General features: G+C 44.8%; 1 protein-coding gene and 1 long non-coding RNA gene across 3 annotated transcripts in view; one reads left to right on the top strand and one right to left on the bottom strand.

Annotated features, from left to right (window-relative positions):
* LOC311140602 overlaps positions 1-19,755 on the top strand; it is a 252,498-nt gene that overhangs the window by 173,843 nt on the left and 58,900 nt on the right. The window contains exon 4 of one of the 2 annotated variants that reach the window (XR_014614150.1): positions 15,503-15,810. The exons of the other annotated variant lie outside the window; for it this stretch is intronic. This is a non-coding gene — a long non-coding RNA (uncharacterized lncRNA). Of the gene's footprint in view, positions 1-15,502; positions 15,811-19,755 lie in introns of those variants that run through there. 2 annotated transcript variants of the gene reach the window in all.
* On the bottom strand, positions 10,007-11,598 carry LOC311140601 (fish-egg lectin-like). Its single transcript, XM_084175729.1, has 3 exons — positions 11,371-11,598; positions 11,123-11,241; positions 10,007-10,454 (listed from the first exon to the last, which is right to left on the bottom strand). Exons 1-3 carry the CDS (start codon positions 11,533-11,535, stop codon positions 10,313-10,315), a joined length of 426 nt encoding a protein of 141 aa, XP_084031855.1. The 5' UTR covers positions 11,536-11,598; the 3' UTR covers positions 10,007-10,312.

Below are 19,755 nucleotides of genomic sequence, written 5' to 3'. Positions count from 1 at the left end.
AGCAGTGGGGCTACCTCAGAGCAGTGGGGCTACAGAGCAGTGGGGCTACATCAGAGCAGTGGGGCTACATCAGAGCAGTGGGGCTACATCAGAGCAGTGGGGCTACATCAGAGCAGTGGGGCTACCTCAGAGCAGTGGGGCTACATCAGAGCAGTGGGGCTACCTCAGAGCAGTGGGGCTAAATCAGAGCAGTGGGGCTACCTCAGAGCAGTGGGGCTACAGAGCAGTGGGGCTACATCAGAGCAGTGGGGCTACACCAGAGCAGTTGGGCTACCTCAGAGCAGTTGGGCTACATCAGAGCAGGCTTAACTTGCACAACTGCTCAGTTCACTTGCCCAAGGAAATTGGACAATCCTTAAGGTCAATCCCTGCACATTGGGACATTGCTCCATCCAGTGCCCTCTGGTTTACTGGCTGTGATGCCGGTTCACATGTTCAAAACGCCTTGAATCCCACGGTATCATCGCTGTGATTTAGTGCTTCCAACCCCTTTTTAACATTGTGTGTTTGAGCTACATTGTATTTGTCTATTTATTCTGCATCCTCTGAAACCACCTAAAGGACTCTCAGACCATGAGAAACAAGATTCTCTGGTCTGAAGAAACCAATATTGAACTATTTGGCCTGAATGCCAAGCATCACTTATGGCGGAAACCTGGCACCATCCCTACAGTGAAGGATGGTAGTGGCAGCATCATGCTGTGGGGATATTTTTCAGCTGCAGGGACAAGGATACTAGTCGGGATAGAGGGAAAGATGAACGGAGCAAAGTACAGAGAGATCCTTGATGAAATCCTGCTCCAGAGTGCTCAGGACCTCAGAGTGGGGTGAAGGTTCACCTTCCAACAGGACAACAACCCTAAGCACACAGCCAAGAAAACGCAGGTGTGGCTTCGGGACAAGTCTCTGAATGTCCTTGAGTGGCCCAGCCAGAGCCTGGACTTGAACCCAATCGAACATCTCTGGAGAGACCTGAAAATAGCTGTGCAGCAACGCTCCCCATCCAACCTGACAGAGCTTGAGAGGATCTACAGAGAAGAATGGGAGAAACTCCCCAAATACAGGTGTGCCAAGCTTGTAGCGTCATACCCAAGAAGACTCAAGGCTGAAATCACTGTTGAAGGTGCTTCAGCAAAGTACTGAGTAAAGGGTCTGAATACTAACATTTCTAAAAACCAGTTTTTGCTTTGTCATTATGGGGTATTGTGTGTAGATTGATAAGGGGAAAAATCTATTTAATACATTTTAGAATAAGGCTGTAATGTACAAAATTTGGAAAACTTAAAGTGGTCACCCTAATCACCTCCAGTGCACCTGCACCTCATCATCTCATCACCACCCTTATTTAGCCCTGGTCTGTTCTGTATGATGTTGTGTGTGATTGTTTAGCATCGTGTCGTTTACTCTTTGTTATTTCTTTTTGTCATTGTTAAGTAAACCTTGACCTTGTTAATTCCTGTGTATGCGTCCTGCCTCTTCATATACTCAGTACGTGTCACAGAATCACACACCAAACGAAAATGGATGCAGCAGGAGTTTCCCAGTGCCACAACCAGCACCAGCAGCAGCTTGCCCAGTTGAACGTCGCCATTCAGGAAGTGCTCCGAACTCTGCATAATCTGCCCAGCGCTCCGGTTCCACCTCAGGGAGCGGCGAGTGCCCACAATCCACCTGTTTCCATGTTTTCACCCACTTCTGCGGGAACCCTCGACCTACCGGAGCGCTATGACGGTAAAACGATTAAATGTAGAGGCTTCCTGCTACAGGTTTCCCTTTATCTGGCGCGTCAGCCTGGGGCATATCCATCTGACCAAGCCAGGATAGCGCTGGTGATTTCGCTACTTAAAGGAAAGGCGCTGGATTGGGCCACGGCAGTCTGGGAAGGAGAGGAGGCAGTGACTACCCTACCCCACCTTCCTCGCTCGGTTCAGGGCGGTGTTTGATCATCCCACGGAGGGAAAGGACGGGGGTGAGCGTCTCCTTAATCTACAACAGGGAGAGGGGCCCGCGTCCTAGCACGCTCTGAGCTTTCGCACGGTGGCGGCGTCTTCCGGCTGGAATGAGCGTGCTCTGCACACGGCCTTCAGGAGAGGCTTACGGGAGGACATCAAGACGGAACTCTCATGTCGGGACGACGAGATGGACCTTGATACCCTCATCACCACGTCCATCCGTCTTGACGACATGTTGAGAGAGAGACAACGTTCCCAACACCTCCCGGAGCCTCGACGCTCACCCCATCTGAGCTATGGAAGCCACCCTGCTTCCGAATCCTCATTCATGGAGGTGGGCAGCACCCCCTACACCACCACGGACCACAGATCTCCTGGTGGCTCCCTATCTAGGTGGTATGACTCCCGTCGCCACTCAGTGAGTGTTATGTCAGCTCCTATCACAACACCATTGTTTTTAGATCCCATAAACGGTGACTGGTTATTCCTTCTCTTCCATTTCTACTGCTATGATATATTCTGGATCAGAGGGGAACCTTATAGATAGGGAGCTGGTCTCTGAATGGGGGTTGCCCACTGTGCCACTGCCAGCTCCACTACACGTCACCTCAATGGACAATAAACCCGTTGGATCAGGCACCATTACGCACGTCACTCTCCCCATCACCATTCCCACACTACCGGAGCACCATGAGGAGCTGTCATTCTACATCGTCACGTCACCCTTCACCGGATCGTCTTGGGATTGCCCTGGCTCAGTCTACACAACCCCACCATCAATTGGAGCACCAAGAGGATCACAGCCTGGTCCACCCCATGCCGGAAGACCTGCCTTCCGGTGGTTTGTTGTTCCATGTCAGTGGAGAGTCCGGAGTCCGCCATCCAGCCCAACATTCCACTTGAGTATGCAGATCTCTCCGGTGTCTTCTCTTCATTAAAGGCTACGTGTCTCCCTCCTCACAGGCCCTGGGACTGAACCATTAACATGCTGGAGGGACAACACCCCCCGAAGTGTCGCATTTACCCCCTTTCAGTCTCAGCCATGGAGAAGTATGTGGCAGAGACCCTGAAACAGGGGTTCATCAGACGCTCTATCTCTCCTGCCTACGCCAGCTTCTTCTTCGTGGCCAAAAAAGACGGAGGATTGCATTGACTACAGGGGGCTGAACGAAGTCACCACCAAGTACCGGTACCCCTTCCCTCTGGTTCCGTCGGCCATTGAGCAGCTACAAGGGGCCCGGTACTTTACCAAGTTGGACCTGACGAGTGCCTACAACCTGATCCGAATCCGGATAGAAGACAAGTGGAAGACGGCATTCAGCACTACCTCAGGCCACTATGAATACTGCGTCATGCCCTACGACCTTGCCAACGCACCTTCTGTGATCCAGTCCTTCGTCATTGACATGTTCCGGGACATGCTGAGTAGACATGTGGTGGTGTACATTGACGATATCCTGATCTACTCGGCTACGTTCGAGGAGCACGTCAGGGACATCCGAGCTGTCCTATTCCGCCTCCGGGAACACAGCCTGTTGGTGAAGGGGGAGAAATGCTAATTCCACCAAAAGGTAATCTCCTTCCTGGGATACTGGATCAGTCCTCAGCGGGTGTTCATGGAAGGAGTGAAGATGGACGCCGTCAGGTCATGGCCAGTTCCCACCACCATCAAGGGCCTACAGAGCTTCCTGGGCTACCAGCATTTCATCAGGTCCTTCAGCTTCATAGCCGCCCGGCTCACCTCTCTTCTTAAGGGTGGGCCTCAGAAGCTGGCCTGGAACCCTGAGGCTGACGCTGCCTTCAAGAAGCTGAAGGAGAGGTTCACCACAGCGCCCATCCTAAAACACCAAGATCCATCTCGTCCTTTCATCCTGGAGGTGGACGCATCAGAGGAGGGCTTACCCACTGCCCTAAGGCAGCATCAGCCTGAGACAAAATTATGCACACACCTGCAGCCAATAGGAGTACAGGTGTCCCTATAAGAGGGGATGCCTCCCCTCAATCAGCCTCCGGAGATATTTATCTTCAGCGAGACTAGAGAGGGTCGGCAGGGCCTTAAGTCCTGACAGGGTGCGATCCACTCCCAGCGGCACGGTAAGCCAGAGAAAATGTATTCCTGTGCCTTTTTCTCTAAAAAGCTTACCCCCGCAGAGAGGAACTATGGAGTTGGAGACAGGGAGCTGTTGGCGGTGGTCCTCGCTCTGGAGGAATGGAGACACTGGCTGGAGGGCGCAGTCCATCCATTCCGGATTCTTACTGACCACCGGAATTTGGAGCACATACGGGCAGCAAAACGGATGAACTCTCATCAAGCCAGGTGTGCCCAATTTCTCATGGCGCTCTGATTCACCGGTCTACTGAGCCACCGGTCTGAGTGCACCAGCCATCGCACCCTAATCACCTCCAGCGCACCTGCACTGTTGTGGAAAATAACCACTATACTTTATTACAAATAAGGTCTCACAGAGTTTTTGTTGCATCAAGATATGACTTTATTAGAGTATCAACAAAGCCGATGCCAGTCTGCAGAATGCCACACCCTCTTCTCCTCTCCCTCAACTTATATAGTCCCCTCTTCAGTTTCCCGCTCTTTTATTGCTCCGCCCACTCCCTTTGTCTATGGTGGCGGTTACATTCAACTTTCATTCAGTTCAGAATCAATAGTAATACACTCAATCAATCCCTTATCTTGCAAAACACTCATGTTTAGTTAAACTCTGTTCAACCCCGGCTCTTTTCACTGTGTTTGAAGATAGAAAACAAAAGGCCCAAGCCAGTTTCAGTCTTTGATATGATAAGACAACCATGGATCTAAGTAAGATCAAGAAATCTGACCCTAGGTCAGATTCCCTCTTTACCACCACACACACAGTGAAATGACTCAATTACATTCCTGACCCAGTAACAAATAATTCTAACTCTATGTTCGTGATTAACCCAGTTTTATCTGATAATCCATTAAAAATACACATCAGCACCTCATCATCTCATCACCACCCCTATTTAGCCCTGGACTGTTCTGTGTGATGTTGTGTGTGATTGTTTAGCTTCGTGTCGTGTACTCTATCTTTGTTATTTCTCTTTGTCATTCTTTAAGTAAACCTTGACCTTGTTAATTCCTGCGTCTGCGTCCTGCCTCTTCGTATACTCAGTACTCGTCACAAGAGCACCGTGGCGACCCGTCATTCAGGGCATGTTATCCTGGCATTAATTTGTGTTACATATCACTTTGCAAACAATCAACAACAACAAATAATTCCTTGAGTTAATAAAGTGCATGCAAACATGGTCTCTTTCTTGAGTAAGGCAGCTCCAAAATGCAGGTGTTTCAGCCTAGCTCAATGCTTTCTGTGAAGGAGCGGCAGCCAGCGAAAGAAAGCACAGAGCGTAGGCGTTGGTAATCTTCTCTAGTTGCGCTGTGATTGGCTCAGTGTTCTGTGACTCAGAATACAGACACTACGTCACCGCAGAATTTACAGGGAGAGCTAGGCAGTTCAAGCCCCGTTGGGTGCTGCCATAGATTTACAGTAGAAATGCCGTCCAAGAAGGCTCAAGGTCATTGGCCACAGATAAAATCACGTCAAAACTTGTTAGAATGTAGCTTTGATTCGACTGATCATGTCAACATCATACTTTCAAAATCTTAGCTAGCGTGCTAGCTAGCTAGACAAGCAATCATCATCATGAATCACATTGACAATCTACTGGCAAATCCTTTTCAATCCTTATCAGATGAAGATAAATTATAGATAAAATGTCTCGGTGCGCATCGGCCATTGGAGATAAACATTACACAAGTCAGAAATCACAAATTCAACAATGAGTGGTTTGGAAGGAATCAGTGGGTAACTGCAAGTGTCACAAAGCAATCACTATTTTGCTTCCCCTGACTGCTATTCAGTGGAGAGGGTGTGTGGTCCAAGTCTGGGTTTAATGATTGAAAACATCTGTCTGAAAGGGTCTCATTTCCAAGCTTAAAAGGATAAACATTCACATGCAACACCATGGGCCAGAAAAGGTTGAATATATTGGCCATGCTGTCAATCCAGCATGACTTAATCCATAGAATGCCAGACTTTCATGAAAAAGGTTTGATGATGACAAAGTTTACCCACAAGAGGGACCGCTGCTCCATCTTCCTGTTCATGTGAGCACAGCACAACAACGGTGAGTCCAAAAATATATCTTGTATACTGCTGCATAAATTATGCTATGAGACTCGAAATTGAGCTGAGGTGCATCCTGTTTCCATTGTGGTGGAGTGGTCTAAGGCACTGCATTGCAGTGCTAGCTGTGCCACTAGAGATCCTGGTTTGAATCCAGGCTCTGTCGTAGCCGGCCGTGACCGGGAGACCCATGGGGCGGCGCACAATTGGCTAAGCGTCGTCCAGGGTAGGGGAGGGAATGGCCGGCAGGGATGTAGCTCAGTTGGTAGAGCATGGCATTTGCAACGCCAGGGTTGTGGGTTCGATTCCCACAGGGGGACAGTATAAAAAATAAATTAAAAAATAATGTATGCAATAATGTATGAACTCACTAACTGTAAGTCGCTCTGGATAAGGGCGTCTGCTAAATGACTAAAATGTAAATGTAATCATCCTTGACATGTTTCTACAACTTGATTAGAGTTGTGGTAAATTCAATTGATCGGACATGATTTGGAAAGGCACACACCTGTCTATATAAGGTCCCACTGTTGACAGTGCATGTCAGAGCAAAAACCAAGCCATGAGGTGGAAGGAATTGTCAGTAGAGCTCCGAGACAGGATGTGGGGAAGGGTACCAAAAAATGTCTGCAGCATGGAAGGTCCCCAAGAACACAGTGGCTTCTATCATTCTTAAATGGAAGAAGTTTGCAACCACCAGGACTTTTTCTGGAGCTGGCCACCCGGCCAAACTGAGCAATCAGGGGAGAAGGGCCTTGGTCAGGGAGGTGACCAAGAACCCACTGGAGGCCTTTATGGTAGAGTGGCCAGACGGAAGCCACTCCTCAGTAAAAGGCAGATGACAGCCCGCTTGGAGTTTGCCAAAGATTGAACTGAATGCCAAGCGTCACGTCTGGAGGAAACCTGGCACCATCCCTACGGTGAAGCATGGAGGTGGCAGTATAATGCTGTGGGGATGTTTTTCAGCGGCAGGGACTGGGAGACTAGTCATGATCAAGGGAAAGATGAACGGAGCAAAGTACAGAGAGATCCTTGATGAAAGCCTGCTCTAGAGCGGTCAGGACCTCAGACTGGGGGAAAGGTTCACCTTCCAACAGGACAACGACCCTAAGCACACAGCCAAGACAACACAGGAGTGGCTTCGGGACAAGTCTCTGAATGTCCTTGAGTGGCCCAGCCAGAGCCTGGACTTGAACCCGATCGAACAGCTCTGGAGAGACCTGAAAATAGCTGTGCAGCGACGCTCCCCATCCAGCCTGACAGAGCTTGAGTGGATCTGCAGAGAAAAATGGGAGAAACTCCTCAAATATAGGTGTGCCAAGCTAGTAGAGTCATACCCAGGAAGACTTGAGGCTGTAATTGCTGCCAAAGGTGCTTCAATAAATTACTGAGTAAAGGGTCTGTATACTTATGTAAATGTGATTTCAGTTTTTATGTTTAATACATTTGCAAAAATGTCTAAAAACCTGTTTTTGCTTTGTCATTTGGGGGTATTGTGTGTAGATTGATAAGGATGAAAAACAATTTAATCCATTTTAGAATAAGGCTGTAACATAACATCATGTGGAAAAAGTCAAGGGGTCTGAATACTTTCTGAATGCACTGTATACGCCTCCGTTATTTACCCTACGGTTCTGATTTGGTTTACACAGAGAATACTGTAAGAACGGCCCATGTCCCATGTTCTAAATTATGTTGCTGTCCATTTCAAAAGTGCTGAACAAATAGGCATATCAACTACGTCTGTTTAAGCTCGCTCATTAATGTCTTCATCGAAATGATGGCTTACCTCTTATCCGCTCATCGTTCCCTTATGCCGTCTTTTGTACATCTCAATTGTTATATTGCTTATATAGGTCTATCTCATTTTTACATTTACATTTTAGTCATTTAGCAGACGCTCTTATCCAGAGCGACTTACAGTTAGTGAGTGCATACATTATTTTTTTCATACCGGCCCCCCATGGGAATCGAACCCACAACCCTGGCATTGCAAACGCCATCCCTGCCGGCCAAACCCTCCCCTACCTTGGACGACGCTGGGCCAATTGTGCGCCGCCCCATGTCTCCCGGTCGCGGCCGGCTACGACAGAGCCTGGATACGAACCAGGATCTCTAGTGGCACAGTTAGCACTGCGATGCAGTGCCTTAGACCACTGCGCCACACCTATCTCAGTATCTATATAATGTTGTTGGGTTTGTAACCATGAGGAGGGGATACTATATAATGTTGTTGGGTTTGTAACCATGAGGAGGGGATACTATATAATGTTGTTGGGTCTGTAACCATGAGGGGATACTATATAATGTTGTAGGCTAACCGTCTCTCTCTCTCTCTATCTCTGTGTGTGGTGACTTAAAGAAGCGTTAAGGCCTCAACATATTGCTGAATTTATCTGAACTAACATCTGAATTTCTGTCAGTGTCCATTTTGAAAGTGCTGAAGGAATAGGCCTACCTCGTCGCAGCTAAGTTCAAAAGTCTAAACTCATGTCAGCATTCGTTATTATTGAAGGAGAATGTGGTTCTTATCGAGTTACACAAATCCACAAGGAATCAGTAGAAACTATATTTATTTAAGCAAGTCAGCCATATCAGCAATGTTTTTTTAAATGCAGTAAATAAGGCTGAATAAAGTGTTTCGCTACCAGATGAGGCTCAGCCTGGTCTCATAAACGTTAGTATGATATGTTAGGTTTGATATATGGTTCCTTAGGTCGGGGTAGATGGGTGGGCGTATAACACGTTTGAATCTCATCACGGATAACTTTAGCATTTTAGCTAATTAGCAACTTTAACTACTTAGCATGTTAGCTAACATTAGTCAGCTTTCTAACATTAGCCACCTAGCCAGAATTCGTAACATATTGTATGCTTTGCAAATTCGTAACATATATACCAATTGTAATTCGTAACATATCTGTGATGAGGTGATGTTGAAGGAGTCAGGCACAGGAGGGTAAATCACAGAATAACAGGCTTTATTCCGGAACCACAGAGTTACGCAGTAACGCGTCAAACAGTCCAGTGCGCAAAACAGGTGCACTGGAAAATACAAGGCACACAGGGAAAAACCCTGCGATACAAAATACAAGGAGATCCACCGAGCTTCACTACTCTCCACAATAAACAATCACACACAAAGACAAGGGGGCAGAGGGAACACTTATACAGGTACTGATGAGGGGATATGAACCAGGTGTGTGTAATGAACAAGACAAAACTAATGGAATGATGAGCGGTGGTGGCTAGAAGGCCGGTGACGACGAACACCGAAACCTGCCCGAACAAGGAGAGGTGGCAGCTCCGTAGGAATTCGTGACAATATCATATGAAAATGGTAATGGACATCCACAAATTAATACATATCATACTAAATGGATTTACGTACAGAATAATACTAAATACTCTGAGACCAGGTTGCCAGGCTCCGCTGATAGCCAGGTGTGGTGGTGGTAAGGATTCACTCCATGGTGCTGAAAGGAAAGTTCTGCTGTTGGGACAGCTTTATGTAGGCCCAAACAGTTTGTGGGCACTGTTTGTCACTGTTGTAGTGCAATGAATGTATTCTTTATTGTCTTGTGTAGTGGCTTTGCTGGAATGTATCTAAAATAATTGGTTGAGTTTGCCCAACCAAGATTTACATGCTAAAATCACCACTGGCAGAGCAACCTAAAATCCCCCTGTTCAGTATGATAAAAAAACAACAACACAGATATTACAATAGTTTCAAACTGAATGCTTTATTTTTGTGGGAAGTTATTATATAATGAGATAATAAGCCATGACAAGGATTCCATCCACCTTTATTGATGACCTCTGAAGCACAGCAAAACCCATGTGGATTGTGAGCAACATGAACGTGCCCAAGTTTACACTACGATCAAATAACATCCATGGCAAAGCTCTATTGAAGTGTTAATCAAGGAGTGATTAAGAAAATATAACTTTTTTTATGCTGTTGCTGGTCAATTTTATGTGAGAAAAATCTTTCATTGATATATTTTTTTTAATGTCAATAAGATCAGTGTAGAACTGAAAAGAATAGTTAGAGCAATAGGTTTTAGAATGAAGGATTCTTATGAACTAATGTTGAGAATTCTCAAGCAGAAGTCTGTTCCAGAAAGAGAGATCATTGAGTTAGCATGTGTACTTTAGACAGATCCTGATCGGCCTTCAGATGCAGAGGAGAGGCTAACGTGTGCACACCATGGTGACGCCAGTCTTGGAGATGACCCAAAGACGGCCCATGTCGTAGGTCACGTGGCCCATGTGCATGCACATTGGGATATTGGTCCATCCAGTGCCCTCTGGTTTACTGGCCGTGATGCCGTCTCTGTGTTGAAGAAAGGGGTGGGGTTCACGTTTTGAAAGCTTATCCGTTTTTTTTAAGTACATACATTTCTGGACATTAATAATTGTATATAGCCATTGATTTTTTAAGAATATAACTTCTGCCTCTTGAGCTATATACAACCACATCAGAAGCCAAAATGTAAAATGTTAATCAATTGTTTGTAAACCATGTTATTGTAAACAAACAATGTATAGCTTTAAAAAACATGTTTCAAACAAAAAGTAAAAACATAATTGGTCTGTCTTTGCATTCATAGCTCCATCTATGAATTTGAGAGTGGTTACATTTCTCTTGTCCCATACCTCAGCTGTTTACCAAAACAAGTGGCGGGGTGGCCGTGTAGTTGTTTTTTATCCCAAACTGTAATAGGACATCCAACTTTTACATATTTTATCATACACTGTCTACACATTTCTTTATAAGTCTTATAAGTTTAGATCTGATTATATTTGACAGATTTTATTTATGTATCTATTTAAATGTTTCTGTAAAGAGCTTCAAAAAGTATGTACAGTAAGGATAAGAGTTATAATTAAAAGTATATCACTATTATTATAAGTTATTATTACAAGTCATTTTCAAATGAGTTAATCATGTTGAGGGGGGAAAAGAGGGACACTATACATATAGTTAAGTATCAACCTTACCTGGTATAAACATCACCCAAAGAGTTGACCCCAAAGACACTACCATCAGTTGCCACCTCAATCATGGAAAGCTTGCCGCCAATGAGATTCCACCCCTTGTTTTGGCAGTCTTGATTCAGCTGGAAACAAACAGATAAAATCAGGGTTTTAGGACCATTTCTACAGTTATAATACTACAGTTGTAAAATAACAGACACTCCACACTCTACTACTCTACTCCAGATCTCACACTCTTTCCCAGATCTTACAATCATTAAGAAGATATCATCATTCTTGTTGACTGCCCAGCACCCAAAGAGTCCACAACTGTAGTACTTCACAGCTCCTGGCAATCCTGTCCATGGAAGGGGTGAACCTGGACCCTTGTAGCCAACTGTGGCACTACTTGTCAGACAGTATGGAGTATCGTCCATGTTGGCCCCCACAATAAACTGGTTACCCCCAGCATCCACCTGCTTCAGAAGGCCTGAAGACCACAAAGACAGACAAGAAAACAATGAATCATGTTTCAACACCGTGATGGTATCAGGAAAGACAAGAAGTAGGCAGTGGTGTAAAGTACTTCAGTAGTTTTTTGGGGTATCTGTACTATACTTTACTATTTATATTTTGGCAAACTTTTACTATTACTTCACTAAAGAAAATAATGTACTTTTTATTCCATACATTTTCCCTGAAACCCAAAAGTACTTGTTACATTTTGTCAGGAAAATTGTCCAATTCACACGCTTATCCCTACTGCCTCTGATCTGGCGGACTCACTAAACAAAAATGCTTCCTTTGAAAAATGTGTTGGAGTGTGCCCCTGGCTATCAGTCAATACAAATAAAAAACATGAAAATTGTGCCGTCTGGTTTGCTTAATATAAGGACTTTGAAATGGTTTATACTTTTACTTTTACTTTTGATACTGAAGTACATTTTAGCAATTCCATTTACTTTTGATACTTAAGTATATTTAAAACCAAATACTTTTAGACTTTTGATCAAGTAGTATTTTACAGGGTGACTTTCAGTTTTACTTCAGTCATTTTCTATTAAAGTATCTTTAATTTTACTCAAGTATGACAATTAAGTACTTTTTCCACCACTGAAAGTAGGTGTCCTCTGGATAAATATTGAGCAATGCTCTCTACTTACCTGCAGCTTGCTCCCAGTTACCGGCCACATACTTGTAGATTGAGTCTCCCTTGTTGACACCCCAGATCCCTGCTGGGCCTATAGTGATATGCTTCAGGGAACCAGGCAGGCGGATCCATTTATCAGCTACCAGGTAGTAGGGGATTTGACTTGTGTCCGTTGCAACCACTTGTCCCAGTCCTGCGTCGATCTGCATCAGATTATTGATGTTTAGTACCTCCTGACAGTCCCATGCTATAGAGACAAAGACATATGAGTAGAGGACGGTAAGAAAAAGGAGGATGACATTATGGAGCAAACTTCATCAATTCCAAGTTGAGCAAGCATGCTTCAGGTGATGGTAACTTACCATGACTGATGGTCAGGAGACAGAGGACCAGTAGGACGGCTGCAGTGGCTCTCATGATGTCTATGTAGATCTACAGTATAAGTTTGGTTGTACACCAGATTTCAATTGTCCCCTTGCAGGACTTTGCGCTTTTATAGCCCTGCACACAGCTTTGACAGCAATGATGGCTTCCTGTTCCACCTGTTCGACGAGTTGATGGGAGGCTGGACCCGGACCCCGACCCGGATCCGGACCCGGATCCGGACCCGGACCCGGGAAAGTAAAAAATGATGCTGTCGCTGCTTCCTGTTATCAAAAACTTTGGATAAATAGCCCAATGTCAAAACACCGTTTTGAACTGTCCCAAATCAATAATAATTGAAAACCTAAAATGTACTATCTTCACATACAGTGGGGAAAAAAAGTATTTAGTCAGCCACCAATTGTGCAAGTTCTCCCACTTAAAAAGATGAGAGAGCCCTGTAATTTTCATCATAGGTACAAGTCAACTAGGACAGACAAAATGAGGAAAAAAAATCCAGAAAATCACATTGTAGGATTTGTTATGAATTTATTTGCAAATTATGGTGAAAAATAAGTATTTGGTCAATAACAAAAGTTTCTCAATAGTTTGTTATATACCCTTTGTTGGCAATGACACAGGTCAAATGTTTTCTGTAAGTCTTCACAAGGTTGTCACACACTGTTGCTGGTATTTTGGCCCATTCCTCCATGCAGATCTCCTCTAGAGCAGTGCTGTTTTGGGGCTGTCGCTGGGCAACACAGACTTTCAACTCCCTCCAAAGATTTTCTATGGGGTTGAGATCTGGAGACTGGCTAGGCCACTCCAGGACCTTGAAATGCTTTGTACGAAGCCACTCCTTCGTTGCCCGGGCGGTGTGTTTGGGATCATTGTCATGCTGAAATAATCAGCCACGTTTCATCTTCAATGCCCTTGCTGACGGAAGGAGGTTTTCACTCAAAATCTCACGATACATGGCCCCATTCATTATTTCCTTTACACGGATCAGTCGTCCTGGTCCCTTTGCAGAAAAACAGCCCCAAAGCATGATGTTTCCACCCCCATGCTTCACAGTAGGTATGGTGTTCTTTGGATGCAACTCAGCATTCTTTGTCCTCCAAACACGACGAGTTGAGTTTTTACCAAAAAGTTATATTTTGGTTTCATATGACATTCTCCCAATCCTCTTCTGGATCATCCAAATGCACTCTAGCAAACTTCAGACGGGCCTGGACATGTACTGGCTTAAGCAGGGGGACACGTCTTGCACTGCAGGATTTGAGGCCCTGGCGGCGTAGTGTGTTACTGATGGTAGGCTTTGTTACTTTGGTCCCAGCTCTCTGCAGGTCATTCACTAGGTCCCCCCGTGTGGTTCTGGGATTTTTGCTCACCGTTCTTGTGATCATTTTGACCCCACGGGGTGAGATCTTGCGTGGAGCCCCAGATCGAGGGAGATTATCAGTGGTCTTGTATGTCTTCCATTTCCTAATAATTGCTTCCACAGTTGATTTCTTCAAACCAAGCTGCTTACCTATTGCAGATTCAGTCTTCCCAGCCTGGTGCAGGTCTACAATTTTGTTTCTGGTGTCCTTTGACAGCTCTTTGGTCTTCGCCATAGTGGAGTTTGGAGTGTGACTGTTTGAGATTGTGAACAGGTGTCTTTTATACTGATAACAAGTTCAAACAGGTGCCATTAATACAGGTAACAAGTGGAGGACAGAGGAGCCTCTTAAAGAAGAAGTTACAGGTCTGTGAGAGCCAGAAATCTTGCTTGTTTGTATGTGACCAAATACTTATTTTCCACCATAATTTGCAAATAAATTCATAAAAAATCCTACAATGTGATTTTCTTGATTTTTTTTTCTCAATTTGTCTGTCATAGTTGACGTGTACCTATGATGAAAATGACAGGCCTCTCTCATCTTTTTAAGTGGGAGAACTTGCACAATTGGTGGCTGACTAAATACTTTTTTTCCCCACTGTACATGTGCAACAATAGTATTCAGATGGCTTTTATTTTTTTAAACTAACACGTTATGAACTGCATATGAGCCAAAAACGCTGTAGTTTTGATCACTCATATCGATGGGGGGGGGGGGGGGGGGGATCAGGTTGTATGCGGAAACTGGAAAGATTTTAACATCACTGGTTAGAAGACAGCGTGTCTGATGGAGATTCAGGTATGCTGCTGAAACGGGGAAGGAAACAACATCTGTTTGTTTTTTATTTAACTTCAACGAATTACGACCCTACGTAGGACATCATCAGTGACCAAGGTTGGGGTTGGGGTTGGAGTGTGTAGTCATGCTGTACTTCGCTCCGCAAGTACAATGATACACATTACATTACAATGGAACAATTTGATTAGTGTAATGTTAGCTAGCTACAAAGTTGTCTTTGTATCAAAGATAAAGGTGTAGTATAGAGAAAATATCGAGGTTAGCTAGCCAGCTACATTCGTTCGCAGCGTTATTCAAACAAAGTCAACACCGCAGCCATTGCTAGCTAGCCAACACTACCATCTAGCAGAACTGTAGCTAGCAGCGAAATACAATATCATGCTAGTTGGCTGTGGCGTCATATGACTAGGTGCCCTGGACGATTTTCACGGAAGAATACTGTACCAAGTTAGCTAGCTGAATAAACTAAGTTAGAGTCTATTCCTATAAAACATTGAACCGCTGTAGTGTACAACAATTATCATTTCTAAAGTGGAAGTTGGGAGAGTTATATTTGAGTGTTTTAGTGAAAGGTAAGTGAGGGAGGCCCCGCTCTCTCGCTTCCCCAGATGTTTAGGTAATTTTATTCTGATCTCTTTTGCATTACTGTAGCCTTTTCTGTAGCCTGTCAACTATGTGTATGTCTATCCCTGTTCTCTCCTCTCTGCACAGGCCATACAAACGATTCACACCGCGTGGCTGCTGCCACTCTAATCTGGTGGTCCCTGCAAGCACGACCCACGTGGAGTTCCAGGTCTCCAGCAGCCTCTGGAACTGCCGTTCTGCAGCCAACAAGGCAGAGTTCATCTCAGCCTATGCTACCCTCCAGTCCCTCGACTTCTTGGCGCTGACGTAAACATGTATTACCACAGAAAACACTGCTACTCCTACTGCTCTTTCCTCGTCTGATCATGTGTTCTCGCATACCCCGAGAGCATCTGGTCAGCGCGGCGGTGGCACAGGTATCCTCATCTATCCCAAGTGGACATTCTCTCTTTTCCCTCTGACCCATCTGTCTATCTCCTCATTTGAATTCCATGCTGTCACAGTCACTAGCCCATTCAAGCTTAACATCCTTATAATTTATCGCCCTCCAGGTTCTCTTGGAGAGTTCATCAATGAGCTTGACGCCTTGATAAGTTCCTTTCCTGAGGATGGCTCACCCCTCACAGTTCTGGGTGACTTTAACCTCCCTACGTCTGGCTTTGACTCATTTCTCTCTGCCTCCTTCTTTCCACTCTTTTCCTCTTTTGACCTCACCCCCCCCCCCCCCCTGTTCTTCTACTAATCTCACTGCAACTCCCCTCCATGTCTCCGACCACTACTTTGTATCCTTTTCTCTCTCGCTCTCCTCCAACACTACTCACTCTGCCCCTACTCAGATGCCGTCGCAACCTTCGCTCTCTCTCTCTCCCGCTACTCTCTCCTCTTCCATCCTATCATCTCTTCCATCTGCTAAATCCTTCTCCCTCCGATCTCCTGATTCTGCCTCCTCAACCCTCCTCTCCTCCCTTTCTGCATCTTTTGACTCTCTATCTCTACGCTCAAGGTCCTAAATGATATTATAACTGCAATCGATAATAGACAGTACTGTGCAGCCGTCTTCATCGACCTGGCCAAGGCTTTCGACTCTGTCAACCACCGCATTCTTATTGGCAGACTAAATAGCCTTGGTTTCTCAAATGACTGCCTTGCCTGGTTCACCAACTACTTCTCAGATAGAGTTCAATGTGTCAAATTGGAGGGCCTGTTGTCTGGACCTATGGCAGTCTCTATGGGGGTGCCACAGGGTTCAAATCTTGGGCCGACTCTTTTCTCTGTGTACAGTGAGGGGAAAAAAGTATTTGATCCCCTGCTGATTTTGTACGTTTGCCCACTGACAAAGAAATGATCAGTCTATAATTTTAATGGTAGGTTTATTTGAACAGTGAGAGACAGAATAACAACAAAAAAATCCAGAAAAACACATGTCAAAAATGTTATAAATTGATTTGCATTTTAATGAGGGAAATAAGTATTTGACCCCCTCTCAATCAGAAAGATTTCTGGCTCCCAGGTGTCTTTTATACAGGTAACAAGCTGAGATTAGGAGCACACTCTTAAAGAGAGTGCTCCTAATCTCCGTTTGTTACCTGTATAAAAGACACCTGTCCACAGAACCAATCAATCAATCAGATTCCAAACTCTCCACCATGGCCAAGACCAAAGAGCTCTCCAAGGATGTCAGGGACAAGATTGTAGACCTACACAAGGCTGGAATGGGCTACAAGACCATCGCCAAGCAGCTTGGTGAGAAGGTGACAACAGTTAGTGTGATTATTCGCAAATGGAAGAAACACAAAATAACTGTCAATCTCCCTCAGCCTGGGGCTCCATGCAAGATCTCACCTCGTGGAGTTGCAATTATCATGAGAACGGTGAGGAATCAGCCCAGAACAACACTGGAGGATCTTGTCAATGATCTCAAGGCTGCTGGGACCATAGTCACCAACAAGGGTTTTGCCACCAAGTACTAAGTCATGTTTTGCAGAGGGGTCAAATACTTATTTCCCTCAATAAAATGCAAATCAATTTATAACATTTTTGACATGCATTTTCCTGGATTTTGTTGTTGTTATTCTGTCTCTCACTGTTAAAATAAACCTACCATTCAAATTATAGACTGATCATTTCTTTGTCAGTGGGCAAACGTACAAAATCAGCAGGGGATCAAATATTTTTTTCCCTCACTGTATATCAATGATGTCGCTCTTGCTGCTGGTGACTCTCATATCCACCTCTACGCAGACGACACCATTTTGTATACATCTGGCCCTTCATTGGACACTGTGTTAACAAACCTCCAAGCGAGCTGATAGCACACTGGGAAATATGTTATTGAGACATGTATTTAAAGATAACAGAGTATTCTGAAATTGTGGGTGTCAGCAAACTATACCCTGTTGTGTAATCAACTCAGCTATTTGTGTTGCAAAGGCAAATGTCAATATTTAAGTTCACACTGCACTGTTAAAAAAACATTGTTGATCGGGCTATGATCATGATGTAATATCAGAGATGATGAGCTATGACAAGGATTGCATTCACTGAAAAATAACAAAACCAATGTGCATTGTGAGCAACATGACCAGGCTATTTTACATATTAGTGTAGGTTAACAGTGAGGATCAATCGATATTACGACATGCCTTGCTCATATCGATATTGGTGCCCATTACTAATTATTATGAAAGTGTGCACTGCATGGTGAATCATTTACATTTACATTTACATTTTAGTCATTTAGCAGACGCTCTTATCCAGAGCGACTTACAGTTAGCACATACATTATTTTATCGAACCCACAACCCTGGCGTTGCAAACGCCATGATCTACCAACTGAGCTACATCCCCTGCCGGCCATTTCCTCCCGTACCCTAGACGACGCTGGGCCAATTGTGCGCCGCCCCATGGGTCTCCCGGTCGCTGCCGGCTACGACAGAGCCTGGATTCGAACCAGGATCTCTAGTGGCACAGCTAGCACTGCGATGCAGAGCCTTAGACCACTGCGCCAGACCTGGAGACGACCCAAAGTGTTTAGACAGCCTCTAGGAGGCTCTATCGTTGACGTGGTGTGAATCAAGGAATGAGAATATTAACATAGATAAAGTGCTGAAAGAAAGCATTACCATGAAAGGACTAAATACAGAAATACATTTTACATTTTAATCATTTAGCAAACGCTCTTATCCAGAGCGACTTACAGTTAAGTGAGTGCATACATTTTCATGCTGGCCCCTCTGGCCCCCCGTGGGAATCAAACCCACAACCCTGGCGTTGCAAGCGCCATGCTCTACCAACTGAGCTACACGGGGCACTATTAGTATTACAAGTATTTTCCTAAATATAAGCACTGGCCCTATTCCCTATCTAGTACACTACTTTTGACCAGTGCTTATATTTAGAAAAATACCCATAATACTAACCATGAAAGGACTAAATACAGAAATACATTTTAGAATAAAATAGTCTTACGAACAAAACGTCTGGTCACTGTAACAACATGTGAGCTCTTTGTCTCAGTTTTCCATCAAAATATGATCTTAGATCAGCATTAAAACTAGGATTACAACCCCTCAGACAGCTGTACAGGAGAGGATCAACTAGGATTACAACCCCTCAGACAGCTGTACAGGAGAGGGTCAACTAGGATTATAACCCCTCAGACAGCTGTACAGGAGAGGATCAACTAGGATTTCAACCCCTCAGACAGCTGTACAGGAGAGGATCAACTAGGATTACAACCCCTCAGACAGCTGTACAGGAGAGGGTCAACTAGGATTATAACCCCTCAGACAGCTGTACAGGAGAGGGTCAACTAGGATTACAACCCCTCAGACAGCTGTACAGGAGAGGATCAACTAGGATTACAACCCCTCAGACAGCTGTACAGGAGAGGATCAACTAGGATTACAACCCCTCAGACAGCTGTACAGGAGAGGATCAACTAGGATTACAACCCCTCAGACAGCTGTACAGGAGAGGATCAACTAGGATTACAACCCCTCAGACAGCTGTACAGGAGAGGGTCAACTAGGATTACAACCCCTCAGACAGCTGTACAGGAGAGGGTCAACTAGGATTACAACCCCTCAGACAGCTGTACAGGAGAGGGTCAACTAGGATTACAGCCCCTCAGACAGCTGTACAGGAGAGGGTAATGTTTTATCATTTGTTGTTTCTGTTTGTTAGTTTTTTGCTTTTCGAGCACTTTGAATTTCTATTTTGTCATGAAAGCGCCAAATAAGCTCAATAAATTATTATACATTACTATTATTATGATTAATGTGAGCACTGCATGGTGAAGCCAGACCTTTAGACGACCCAGGTCGTAGGTCACCTGCTTCATACACATGCACATCAGGGATACACATTAAAGTCTGAAA

Source organism: Coregonus lavaretus, assembly GCF_964263955.1.
Source record: "Coregonus lavaretus genome assembly, chromosome: 13".
NCBI classification, from domain to species: Eukaryota; Metazoa; Chordata; class Actinopteri; order Salmoniformes; family Salmonidae; genus Coregonus; species Coregonus lavaretus.
This window is presented reverse-complemented; position numbering and strand designations above follow the sequence as displayed.